Consider the following 12,733-nt stretch of genomic DNA (forward strand, 5'->3'; position numbering starts at 1 on the left):
TGACAATAAAGAGTTGTTTACAGGAAGCTTTTATTTATAAAGTTGTGAAAAAGTTGTCATTCTGGGGGATTTTTTAACTGTAAAGATTGTATATGTGTAGCTCTAATTAAATCAAGACATTGACCTATTTGTGTCACACCTTCTTGAGCCCATGCTGAAACACCAGGGGCCTGAGGCTGTATAAACACAAAGTAAAGGTCGAGAGTCATTGAGATGATCCAGCGAACCTACAGGAAATTAGGTTGGGTAGCAGTGGGTCCGATTACTAGAAGGTCATAGGTTTAATCATCTACTGTTTAACTCTTATTCTGCCTTAGAGCAGAACGCCCAACTGTTACAGGTACAGTAGGAACCTTGCTTGTACCTCTACATTTTCAAGTAGCCGAGGACAAAAATTCCTGCAGGGCATTTGCAGTAAAAACTCTACCACATCACACGTGTGTGCTTTGGTGACCCCTTGTGAATAAGGAAGCAGCTGAAAGTAACTTTTTTTTTAAAAAAAGGAATAAAATAAGTCCGGCTGAATATCACAATTGTGAAATTAATGTGAGTGATCTGAGTTCTTAATGGTCCTTACCTACAAATAAAGACAATCATACATATTGCATTATGCACCTGCTGCAGGGGGTGGATCCACAGCTGACCCTGCACTGGTACATTTATGCATTAATTTCATATGTGGAGAGGCATATATACACCTCGGGCTTTAGATTAGGCCGCTGAAATTATTTTAAGCTGAGTGAACACATAGAAATAAGGAATGGTCTTCTGAGTGTGACCTTTTACTCCAATAAGAGTTGGGGGGGTGGGGGGTTGTTTCTTTGTAAAAATATTACAATTTATTGTTGTTTTTCAGGAGTCACCTTAACACACCTAATTATTGTGGTATACTATAATAAAGCCATTTTTACCATGGTTGACAGGAGCTATTTGCATTGACGAAAATAAAAATACTTAAATCTATTTGATAATTTTAAAAAATGGAAGGAATGTTGGCAAAAATGTCCTTTGCTGGATTTTGTAGCCATGAAAAGTCCTCACTGACACTTGTTTCTGTTACAAATGGTAATATTTATTCAACTTCTCTTTGACTCTTTCAGTGCACGACTGTGGGGAGTGCATGTTTCCATTTTGAAAATAGGTTATTACTGGTCCCCCTGACAGGATTAGTTAACTCCCCATTCAGCTTTAGTAAGATTGGATTAGATTTTGGGTCGGCTGAGACTGGCTGGAAGATAGTTGCTGATTGGCTGATAGATGCACAGGGAGGGTGGTATTAGGGCACCAGGACTCTCCTATTGGACGGTAGGTGAAGCGGATGCTCTCCCCCATCTGCCTCCTGTATCTCAAGGATAATCCCCTGGAATACCTTCACAGATGTTTACAACAGAACTGGAAGACAAGAATATATTCTGATGTAACAATAATGATGGTTAAAATAAACAGCTCAAGTTACTTTTATTGCATAGAGTTTCACCTGTTTTGTGGCTTGACTTATTAATATTGAGCTGGTTTTGATTTCAGATTCCTGTTACTCTGGTATGGAGCTCTCTCCTTGTCATATTGTCTGCTGGAAAAACAGCATAAAGTCCTCCTATTTGATAGGTTACGACGAACATTTTAACTCATAATACTCTATCATAAATGTTCTGAATCAAATTGAGGCCTGCTAAATTAAAGAGAGGATCAGGAGTGTTTGCTATTTATTAATTTAGATGGTACCAAATACAACTCAGTGGGGTGATATCAGTTCCTCCACAAGGGGGGTGTATAACCTCAGACTAGTGCTGAACAGAACCCTACACTTTATTATGAACCTTTAAAACATTTGTTTACTTGAAACCAGTAAAAAATTAGATGTTTAGTAGTAATGTTTATTGTCTTTGTAGGAAGTCACATTGTACTTTATAGGCCAGACTCGATTTTTGGGTGGGATGCGCAAGCGGGATGTAACAGAATAGAAAGTGGCATTGTAATGTGCAACAGTTAGCAGATAAGGGTGGCGCAAAATAATGCAATTCCAATACGATTAAAAAACAAACAAAACCTGATAATAAAAAACAAAACCCTAAAGTGGGCTTCCAAAAAAGCAGAGATCTGTGACTGAGATAAAGTCAGAGTGTTTGCAGACTGTGGCGGAATATTAAGTACTCTGGGCTTTTCATTAACCTGGGTTTCCACACAGGGTTACACAACATACATTAACTCGACTGTAAGTGCTGGAATCTATCATTTCCTTGTCATATCCCTTCCCCCCCCCCCCCCTCCACACTGAGCAACTAATTTATTGTTTAGTAAGTAAAAATATCAATTAACCTAACATGCAAAACCAATCTACACCACAGCTGAAAAGAAAGGTAGCCTGCCGTTTCATAAAAGTACAATTTTAATTTGATTTATGACATGAAAACAAGGGCATACAGCACATGTAGTAGATATTATAATAAAATGGAAAATATATATATATATATATATATATTATGATTCAGAAAGTACAAAAATAAAGATTCTATTCGTCAGGGATTTCATTCTTGTCTCATTAGAATATATATATTTCATTTTTTTTATTATTATTTTTTTAACATATATAACTGAGAAAATACATACAAAAAAAACAAAACAAAAATATGATAGTCTTTGGTATTACCATTTTTATATTAACTTGCTCAAAGTCTCATTATGTTCAGTTTCTTAAACATTTGTTAGCATGTATAACATTATGGCAGATTATTTTACAAAAATACGGGAGAAAGCTAGCAAGCATTTCCAGTGTTTTTCAATCCTTTAAGGAATAAATGGGAAGTGTTAACATATTGTATAAACGTAGCAGTAGGCTATGGCACTTATTAAGTGTGCATAGATTTTGGTTCTTAAGGATGAAATGACTCTGAGTCTAAAAGAATGCACCCAAAACTGTAGAGTAGTCTAGCATACCAGTGCACCTCTGATGTCTCCGTCTGCAAGGAGTGCTTCTCTCTACTTTCTATCCTCAGGGCATCACTCACGTTGACTTCTTTGTTCACATACACACCTGCTTTGTCCTTTGCAGGCAAAGTGCTAACATGCATTGGAGTCTTAGTACAACTTTTTTGAATGTCAGTATCCTGCTGCTCTTCTGCTGTTTCTCCCCAAAGTAGCTGCTTGAATGAGAAGAAAAGTCGCAGGGGTCCAAAAGCCCAGTGCGCGAGCCTGTGGTCCTCCACCAGCGCATAGCTGGATGCCAGCACGCCATCAACAAACAAAGTTCCAGCGTCTGTCAAGGGTGCATACACTCCCACGCTTTCTGTTAGTGAAACTGAGATGATTTGGGATGCATGCACTTGCTGCTCTGCTTTATGTATGAGAACACAGTCTCCTTGTCTGACCCTGCTTGCAAACTGAGGCTGGTACTCACTGTTTTCTTGTCTGCAGTGCGGGTCTAAAAAGACCAAGTGATTTGGAGTAAGGGCCAATCTATGTCCATGTTCTGTCTCCAGAGACAGAAAAGCAGACCAGCTTTGTTGATCCCGATGGAGAAACAAGAGGACTTGGCTATACACGACTTGGCCTGTCCCAGATAGGGCCATGACTCTGTCCCCAGGAGTGAGTGACGACAGGCTCTTCTGCATCCCTCCAGCCACAGTTACCCGGGCCCAGCCTGGGAAACAGCCACCTTTTTCCACAGCAAGAGAATGATCTGCAGAAGGATCAGCAGACAAAGCCAAGATGAGTAAACACAAATTGTGTTCCCCCTTTTTTTTTTTTTTATAAACTTAAATATCCTGATACATTTCATACTGAAGTAAAGTAATTTAACAATACAAGCATGGCTTTTAATGGCAGCTACCTTCTTAAACTTACCAGCTTTTACTGAGCAGTGGACACGATGTTTGGACTCATAGTGGACCCAGTCGAAGCCTGCTTCCACAGCCAGCTGGGCCAGGAGACCGTACTTTTCAGGTCTTCTATCAGACGTTGTTATATCCACAGCCCGGCCTTCATAGTGCAGAGAGCCAGGAGGATGGTTGCCATCTTCATCCCAGGCCTCTGTCACACGCAAGCGTATCCCTGGCCACTGGTTCATCACTGCAATAGCCAGCCTGTTCAAGCACTCCTTACATCGCTACGGGGCAGAATAAGAAAGAGGGCAGATATTCATTTTGGAGCACTTCAGTAAACTTGTAAATATATTCACAAATTTATCAGCATGAGCACCCATCTCAGCCTACCTACAACAAAAAATTGCAACACAGAAGAAAAACCTTGACTTGACTCAGTGTTGTTTTTCCTCTGAAACCCAAACTAACAGATGATGATTTGTTAGTTTTCAGAAGTAGAAACTGTAGAATCTAAAGAGTTCCTAATTTTCCAAAACCAAGTCACTCAGTCTCATCAGCAAACAAGAGATGTTCAAGAGACAGACACTTGTGAATATTACCACTCTCTAACAATAGGCAGAAAAAGAAAAATGGGGTTTTTACACCTAAGTGCGTAGACTGATTTCAGTGCGCCTCGGCAGAAAACGATTCCAGTATTTCAGCTCTGTCTCCAGCTCCCAGGTTCTGATTGTTTGTCAGTTGGCATCATCACACAGTTCCTCCTCTACTCTGCTAAAGGCCATTTCAACCTTGCTCAAACAATCAGAGTACAAGAACAAACCCTACTGTAGCCAGTTTGGCACATTCCTTGGCCTTTTCAACAGGGTGACAGAATAATCAAGGCCATTCTCTGCCTTTCCAGATTGTTCCAGACTTGAGTTTCTCAGTTTCACCCCTGAGACATGTGATCAAATATGTGCACAGTGACTCCTAACACCCCCGTGGGCCATAATGTTACAGACTGTGTCAGCATTGTCGCAAAATAGCAGGCTGAAAAATAATGACGTCAGCATCCGAGGTGATACGCTCATGCAGCTACTGAACGGCGCTGGCTTGTGACTTGTGCTGTGGCAGGTTTTAAAACCTATAATTATGGCAGTAAAGCTCATTTCGAATACACAACGGATCAACAGCGAAGGAGGAAGTGACAGAAAACCATGGGAGCTAAAGTTGGAAAAGAAGAAAGCGGCGTAGCAAAGGCCTGAGGTTGGGACTAAAAAGAGAGGGCAGAGGGGAAGAATGTATGGGCACGGACTTGGGAATGTGACAGCAAGAGTGAGAAAAAGAGAGAGGGACAGAAAACAAACTGGGTACATTTATCTCGCAATGCCATTGAAGAGAGGCATTTCATTGTCACAACTACAATAGTCGCTTTTCCGACGGTGCCATTACTTCAGTAGGAGGGAATTTTGTATAGGCGACCCCTCTGAGTCTCCAAATGACGCACAAAGAACGTCTTTCACATCTGGGCAAAAAAGGGGGCACATGCACACATACACACACATTCAAACTGGTATCAGGAGGGCACACGTATACAACCACAGATTTCCCTCACATACAATCACTACGGGAGGAGAAGGGACACAGATTAATATCCTAAACAATCACACAAGACCATAGTATCCAAAACCGTGGACTGAGTGTGAATGGAGCTTGTGTTCACATTCAGAAGTGTGGCATTCCAAATGGGTAGTTTGAAAGTTCTTTAATGCGGCCCAGATCTTAAATCCTTGAGGACGTTGACTGCCTTCTCAAGACACTGTAAATTTGGCTACCTATCCTTAGTAATCAATCAGGAATTTAAGTGCCCTGCCTGGATTTTTCTTCTGCTGGGCACACTGAGAACCTGTCATGGGAAGTGTTTTATTTCAAATAACAAAGACTTTGGTTAAAGATTAAAAGGAAATGTTCCTGTAGAGAAACTCAGCCACTTAAGGGTAGTGTTGAATTACATCCTTATCTTCTTATCTTTAAAAAAAAAAGTGAGGTAAGATTTGGTTAAAGCTTACACAGGCCGTGCTGAGCATTTTTATCTATTAACAGACTGGCAAGTGCAGGTAGATAATGACTGGGATTATATGATTCGTTTTGAAGGTGCAAACAGCAGTTTGTCCATTTAGGGAAATGTAGCTGATCAACCATCCAACAACGAAACTATCTTGAAAAGGGAAGTCAGTCTGAGCATCACCTCACTGAGTCAATCTGGTGCTGCATCTTTGGGCATTTACTGGACTTACTACACAACAGTCATAAGCGATCATGGGAAGCAATGGAAACGACTGTTATCACTGTATCACAGTCATATAAAACAAATCTAAGATTCTAACCCAGCTCGACACCAGTCTCACCTTAGTCGTGAAGCGGTCAGCGCCTGTGTTCTCTTCGTCCTTGAAGACAATGTCTGGGTTGTAATTGGACACAAGTTCGTTGAAACGCTCAGAGTTGCGTGCGATCTTGCCCTCTGCTCTCCCACTGGCCCCCAGGTTGTTCTCTGATAAGTTGGGGAAAAACTGCTTGAGGCGCATGGCTGTGAGCTTTCTGGGCCTCGGACGGGTGCCGTACCGCGGGCCCGGTCCGCATCCCTGGACCAGCCATATAAAAGTCCACACAGCAACCAGGGTGAGCTGTGCCAGGTGGGCCCACCAGAACTGCTTCATTGAGGAGGGTTGGGTCTCCCAGAAGTCAGTGGCTCGCAATGCGTGCGGCGATAGCCCAGGTGTGATAGCTCCAGGTGTGTGACAGCAAGTGAATGAGAGTCAGATCTTGGTCCATTCCAAATCATTGATCATTAGAGGTGATATTTATTTATTTTTATTTAGTTATTTTTTAGCCCAGAGACTGATAAAGTTCCGGGGCACGTAGGTTACTTCATATCCCGGTGTTTCACCTTAATTTAAAAAAAGAAAAAGAAAAAAGTTTTAAAATACCAAGCAAGTGCTTCACTGTTTTGGTGACGGCGCGATCTGATTGGCTGAAGTCTGGCATGCGTTGGGTCACTGAAAATGTGGAAATACAAAGGCTCTTTGAAGATTTCAGTGCGTATCAGCGGGAACTACGTCTCCTGTGATCCGAGAGTCATCTTCAGATATCCTCCGGAGGTGCCTGTCTTGACGCAGGTGTTTTGGTGGATTTCTGCTCACTTACCGCTTCTCTCTCTCCCTCTCTGTCTCTCCCCCACGCCGTCTCCTGGACTGGACACACAAACTGACGCACACCTAAAGCCCGATAGCCGCCTGACTCTGGGATTTTTCTGGACGCTCCAATGAATCTCTCATCCCTGCTGTCCATCCAGTAATGCCTCTACCGACACTTTTTTTTTCTTCCTTCTCTCCTTCGTCCACTGTCTTTTGTCGCGTTTCAGCGCTCCTGGCCACCTTGCGCCAGCCATTGGTTCTTATTAGAGTCCGGACAAGATTGCCCTCCCTTCCTCTGCGCGCTCCCACCGCGACAGCACACGCCTCCATCCATCCATCCATATAAAGAACACATCATTTGGCCACTTATGTTAACACCGTGAACCCCACCCCCTTATCAAAATACTGTAAAGTTTAGGCATAAAAAACTGAAAAGTTGTAACAAAGATAATACACAAATCTATTTCAGTATTTTGTTTGTTTGTTTTGGTTGAGACAAATTGTTCATTATAAATACGCTTTAAAAACACAAAATTTAGGATTCATTGGGAGCTTTTACAGTAGCTTCAATTTCCAAAGTTTCTTGTCAGTTGAGTTGCTTTGAGCTAACATGTCTTTGCCTCTGTTTGCTCATCCCTCCCACTGCACACTCATGCTTCTGTTATAAATAGACAAGAGTTGAAGGTGAGGACCTAAAGATGGAGCACAAGTGTCCAGCCTTGACACCCACAGACTATGACTTACAGTGCTGCCTTCCTGTGTTTGGGGAACTAGCCTGACCCTCCTGAACCAAGCGCACCCAAGACCTCTTTGGTGGAAACACCCGCTGGCCCTATCATCAATTTATTATTTTTATCCACCCTAGAACAATAGCGGCGAGAATTATAAAAATGTGTCTGATAATGCCCAAAGTGGGAGCAGAAAAGAAAGTAATCACCGTATCTCAAGGGTGGGACATCTGTAATCGCAGAGGGAAGCTTAAATTAATGGCAGATTAAAGGTCAAAGTGCATGTCACTGCCCTATCTCTGGCTTCCTGGACCTAATACATCAGGCCTGTTTCTGCACTGTGGCTGTTTCAGGGAAACAGAGCGGCAGTGGCCTGTCTTTACTGAATGTTTCAAATAGTATATGTCTTGATGTTTGTTGTAACTGAAGATAATAATTTTTTAAAAAGAAGAAGAAGAAGAAAAAGACTTATTTATAAAGTGACTTATTGTACCCTAAACATTTCATTTTGCAGTGTGGAGCTCAGGTCACTGAGCTCCACACTGACCATGGAAATGCACTCTCACTGGGGGAAGTTTCTAGATGATCCCAGGATGTTGTAGGGAGGGGTGGTAAGGCGAAGCTGCATGTTCCTGTCCTTATGATAAACATGGAGAAAGGTTCGAGTCTGGCTTAGGCAACACAGATGAGAGATATCGGCCTTTGTAACAAATGCAGGGAATAACTCAATCAAAAAAAGTAACAAACACTTTCATATCTACAATTACTCACATCAGTGTTTCTCTTCAAAGCTATACAAGAGAAAAAAGATTTCCATCTGACATGAAAGGGAAAGGAAGGAAGCAAACATCTGTGGGCTGGAGATGGAAGAGAAAAAAAAGGTCATTATTATTAGTTTTTATTTTGGTGCCCCCATCCTCCAGCCTCCCCCTGCCTCCTTCTGGCTCTTAGCATTTTACTCCCCCATTTCAGGATGGGAGTACATGACTGGGTGAATGGTTCAGTTTCCTGCAAAGCCACAGCACAGAAAACGAGATCTTTCCTGCTTGGGTTAGGCTACCCTGCTTTGTTTCTTCCAAACAGACGGCTGTGCTTGCACCTGAGCTGGTGGTCACACTGACTGCCTTTGCACTTACAGGTGCGCTGTGAATTTGGGTCATACTCGACGAATAGCCGATATCTCAGAATGCAGCAAGGGTTTGAAATTAGGATTCAGTAAAACAGAAGTAGCATTTTTTAAACAATCCATCTTTGACTTTTCAAGTGTTAGTCTTGTCTCATAGAGCTGATTAGACATTCTGCAGGATCCACTTCCTCAGATGGAGACCATTAGAAGGGTTTCCGAGGGGGGTGAGGGCAAGGAAAGTCAAGGAACTGACACCTAACCGTCTCCCCCCTCTCTCACTGCCCACCACTGTCTGTCACTGTGTTATCAGTGCAGGAAGCGCAGGGTGGTGCATTCTAGTGCAGCTGCACACACTGTATTGTAACTCTGGTTTTGTATTTAATACATCAGTTTGTGTCATGTTTTCATGTTTAATTCAGGTGTGCCACATATACGGATGTGAGACGTCTACCTTAGCATGTTATGGCTAAGATTAAGCAGGGATGCAGGTCATAAAAAAATGCAAAATAAAAATAAACAGAGTACCAGTGAAGTTGAGGCGATGCTGCACGAAAGTGGACAATAGACTGCGAAGGGTGGAACTTCCTGGCTGCTGACAAGCAGGTCAAAGGTCAAACATGATGCTATACCTTCTGCTAATTCCATCCCCAAAATTCATTTACATTGTGCAGTAGTGTGCGGGAGACTCGAGTCACCCCTCATTCCTCCCAAGGAACCAGATTTTCTTGTCTCGATTTCAGTCCAGTCCTCTTACCTAAGAATGGTTTTGTTTTCTTTGTTTGTTTGTTTGTTTGTTAATCCTCTTAATATTGGTTTAAGCAAGCATAAAAAAGCACTTAACACAAGGGATGAAACAGAATTGTGTTTATTCAGCTAACAACTTAGCACAGAGCCATTAGTCTTTCAGCACGTTGTTACCAGAAGCATGTCACAGAAACACGTAATCTGTTCCCATTTCTTTATCTGAATTTACAAAAATGCCAATGATAACAGAGTTTGACAGACACAGAATAGTATTTTCACCATCAAGGTGATTCACAAAGACCTATTAACCAAAAACTTATCGCTGTATATCTCTGTATGGTGTGCAGTTTCCTAAAAAAAAAAAAAAATAGGAAACTGGAGGTAGTGGGAAGCCTGAAGTAGATGAAGCAGATGAACAGCATCTGAAAGCCACAAAAAAAAAACAGGAAAAAGAAAATCCAGCAAGGCCTAACACGGGACCTGAGAGACACATCCACCGTTCACTGAACCCTCATCAGAAGCTGTCTCAGTGGACGGATGGCTGTGAGGGTGTCATTGTTAAGGAAGGGAAATAGGGAGAAAAATCGGAGGTATGCCAAATTAAACAAGAAGCAGAGAACTATTTCTGAAGAATACTTCAAGAAATAATAAAAAAGCTTGAGTTTGGACTGTGTCGAAAAATAAAAGTAGTCGCATCATAGACTTCATGTCCACTAGATTTGTAAAAATCGAGGTTTTTGCACTACATTTGCATTTGTTTTGCACATGTTTCAATAAATCTCTGCACCTATTTTCCCATTTCCCACCGCCAAAATATAAAGAATTGAGGGGTGTCTCAAGACTTTTCCACACTAATGTGCAGATTAAATAAATCAAATTCAAATTCAAATTTTATTTGTCACACACACACAACCATACACAGTATGACATGGGGGTGAAATGCTTGTAGCTGTACAATGCCCGACCATTAAATGACAGAAGAAAAGTTTTACAATATTTACAATTTACTACAAAAATTTACAAATTAACTTAGGAAATACTGTTAAATACTGTTCACTTGGATTTCTCAGTGTCAATTGTGATGATAAGGTTTTTGAACCACTCACACAAAAACAAAGCTCAACACTGCATCCTTCACCCGATGAAACAAAAGGCCTGTGACAGTCGACTGTGTGAAGCAAGTGTGCCGTGAGTGTGCACACAGGATGGCGGGCAGCTATAGCAAGTGGACAGTGTGGCCCATTATCAGCTGATTAGCGAGCAGGTCTCGCCTTTTCCGGAGTGATTCTGTATTTGCAAGTGTAGAAAAGAGGGAATAACAACCCTTAATGCACTTTGGCACAAACTTCAAATGACCGACTGTCAGGAAAGCTACTCTGTGTCTTTTCCCCCCCACTTCATTCTTATGTTTTGACAATAAAGATAGCCTATCTCATCCCATAACAAGCTGGCTGTTTCCCGCCTTTTCCCTGGCAGTCCCGACATGCATTACTACAGTGTGTTACCGAAAGGGACCGCTGAGACACTTTGATTGCATCGCTATCAAGCTTTACTTTCTGCTACGGTGGAATTGTGATATCTTAGTGTTACACCAACCACTTTCAAGGCTGACAGTGATAGTTAGGGTTGTTTTACAATGCAAATGTGTGCACACAGTGCTCCAGAAAGACAAATCATTCAATCCAGTTGGGCTGTAGCTGGTAAGCTCTTAAGGCTAAAGAAAAGAAAAGAAAAGAAAAAAAGATTCAAGCACAAACTGCACCATTTCTCCAAGGTGCAAAACTGGTTGTTGTCAAGAAGGACTTTCAGGAGCACAGAGGGCAAAAACCCTCATTAATAAAAAAAACAAAACATGTTTAGCATCAATCACCAGAAGTCCGAAGTGCAATTTTCTAGTCACATTCAAAGAAAATGGAGAATAATGGGTGTAAATTCAAAATCACCAACTTTTAGCCCCATGATTAAATGCATCAGTCTGGGTTTGTTCAAATATAAAATCACATTTAACAAAATCTAAATTTTCACCCCGTTTCTGAAATCACACCAACAGTTCTTTCGTATGCACCTTTTAACTGCCTACAGCATAGGTGTCAAACTCTGGACCGCGGGCCAAATTTGGCCCGCAGCCTAATTACATTTGGCCCGTGAAGCCATACCAAATGACTATTAGAGCTGGCCTACTGGTATTATACAGCTAATATATATATTGTTTAGTATTAAGCTTTGCTTGTTCCATATTCAGTTTCTCAGCAAAACTTGTTTGAGTCCATAAGAAAAGATTCATTATTATATCTGGAGCAATAAATATATTTCAATAAATATTACTGTTAGCCCGCGACTTTGTTCCAGATTTGAATTTTGGCCCACTGTGTATTTGAGTTTGACACCCCTGGCCTACAGTGTCACTTGCCTCAGAGTAACCGGCCTGCAGATGTCCGAGTAATGTTACGGCGACATCTGAGTTCATTTCCTGTTAGCAAAGGAAATGAAGTTCAAAAACAAAACCTAAACAAAATAATCTTAATTAAAACATCCAAAGAAGCAAAACAAGAGATGCAAGAAAAAAAAAAATCAACAGGGAGAAATTAATCAGCTGGGGTTTTCTTGAACAGACTTTAGATAAAAAAGAAAGAAAAATAGGAAATGAACAATAGGCGAGGGAAAAGGAATGAAACAAAGGAGGTGGGTGGTGGGGATGTGAAGGAGTGATCGTAAGTGAACGCCGCTTCTCCTGATTTGGAAGGTTATCTGGCATTTGCATCAAAGTGGGGAAAGCATGGGCAACGGCTGCAGTGGCGTCGCGGGTGGACGCCGCTGACAGACAGGCCCAAATACAGCTTTCTTCTGCTGCTGATTAAAGTAGTGCACTAAAGGGTGGAGGGACACGGAGGACAGACGTCTCTTACCAGTAACACACCCACTACAGGCCACATGTTAGGAGATGTAACTGCATCAAAGAAATGAATAAATAATAATAACCTTGTTGTGCGTTCAAAGACAAAACAAAACGCATACAAAGAGGTCAAAAACACATTTTTATTGATTATTGTTCAAAAACATTCACGTAATAGTTTAAAAAAAGTAGTATGTAGGAAAATCTGAAACAACAGCATTTCAAGTTTTCTTTTCGAAATCTTTCAGAAC

The 12,733-nt window shown here is 41.5% G+C and overlaps 1 protein-coding gene across 1 annotated transcript; it reads right to left on the reverse strand.

Moving 5' to 3' along the window:
• Positions 1-2,515: 2,515 nt before the first annotated feature.
• On the reverse strand, positions 2,516-7,314 carry dhh (desert hedgehog signaling molecule). Its single transcript, XM_026153990.1, has 3 exons — positions 6,206-7,314; positions 3,841-4,102; positions 2,516-3,676 (listed from the first exon to the last, which is right to left on the reverse strand). The coding sequence occupies exons 1-3, from the start codon at positions 6,512-6,514 to the stop codon at positions 2,871-2,873; spliced, it is 1,377 nt and encodes a 458-aa protein (XP_026009775.1). The 5' UTR covers positions 6,515-7,314; the 3' UTR covers positions 2,516-2,870.
• Positions 7,315-12,733: the final 5,419 nt, after the last annotated feature.

Source organism: Astatotilapia calliptera, chromosome 20, assembly GCF_900246225.1.
Source record: "Astatotilapia calliptera chromosome 20, fAstCal1.2, whole genome shotgun sequence".
In the NCBI taxonomy this organism is placed as follows: domain Eukaryota; kingdom Metazoa; phylum Chordata; class Actinopteri; order Cichliformes; family Cichlidae; genus Astatotilapia; species Astatotilapia calliptera.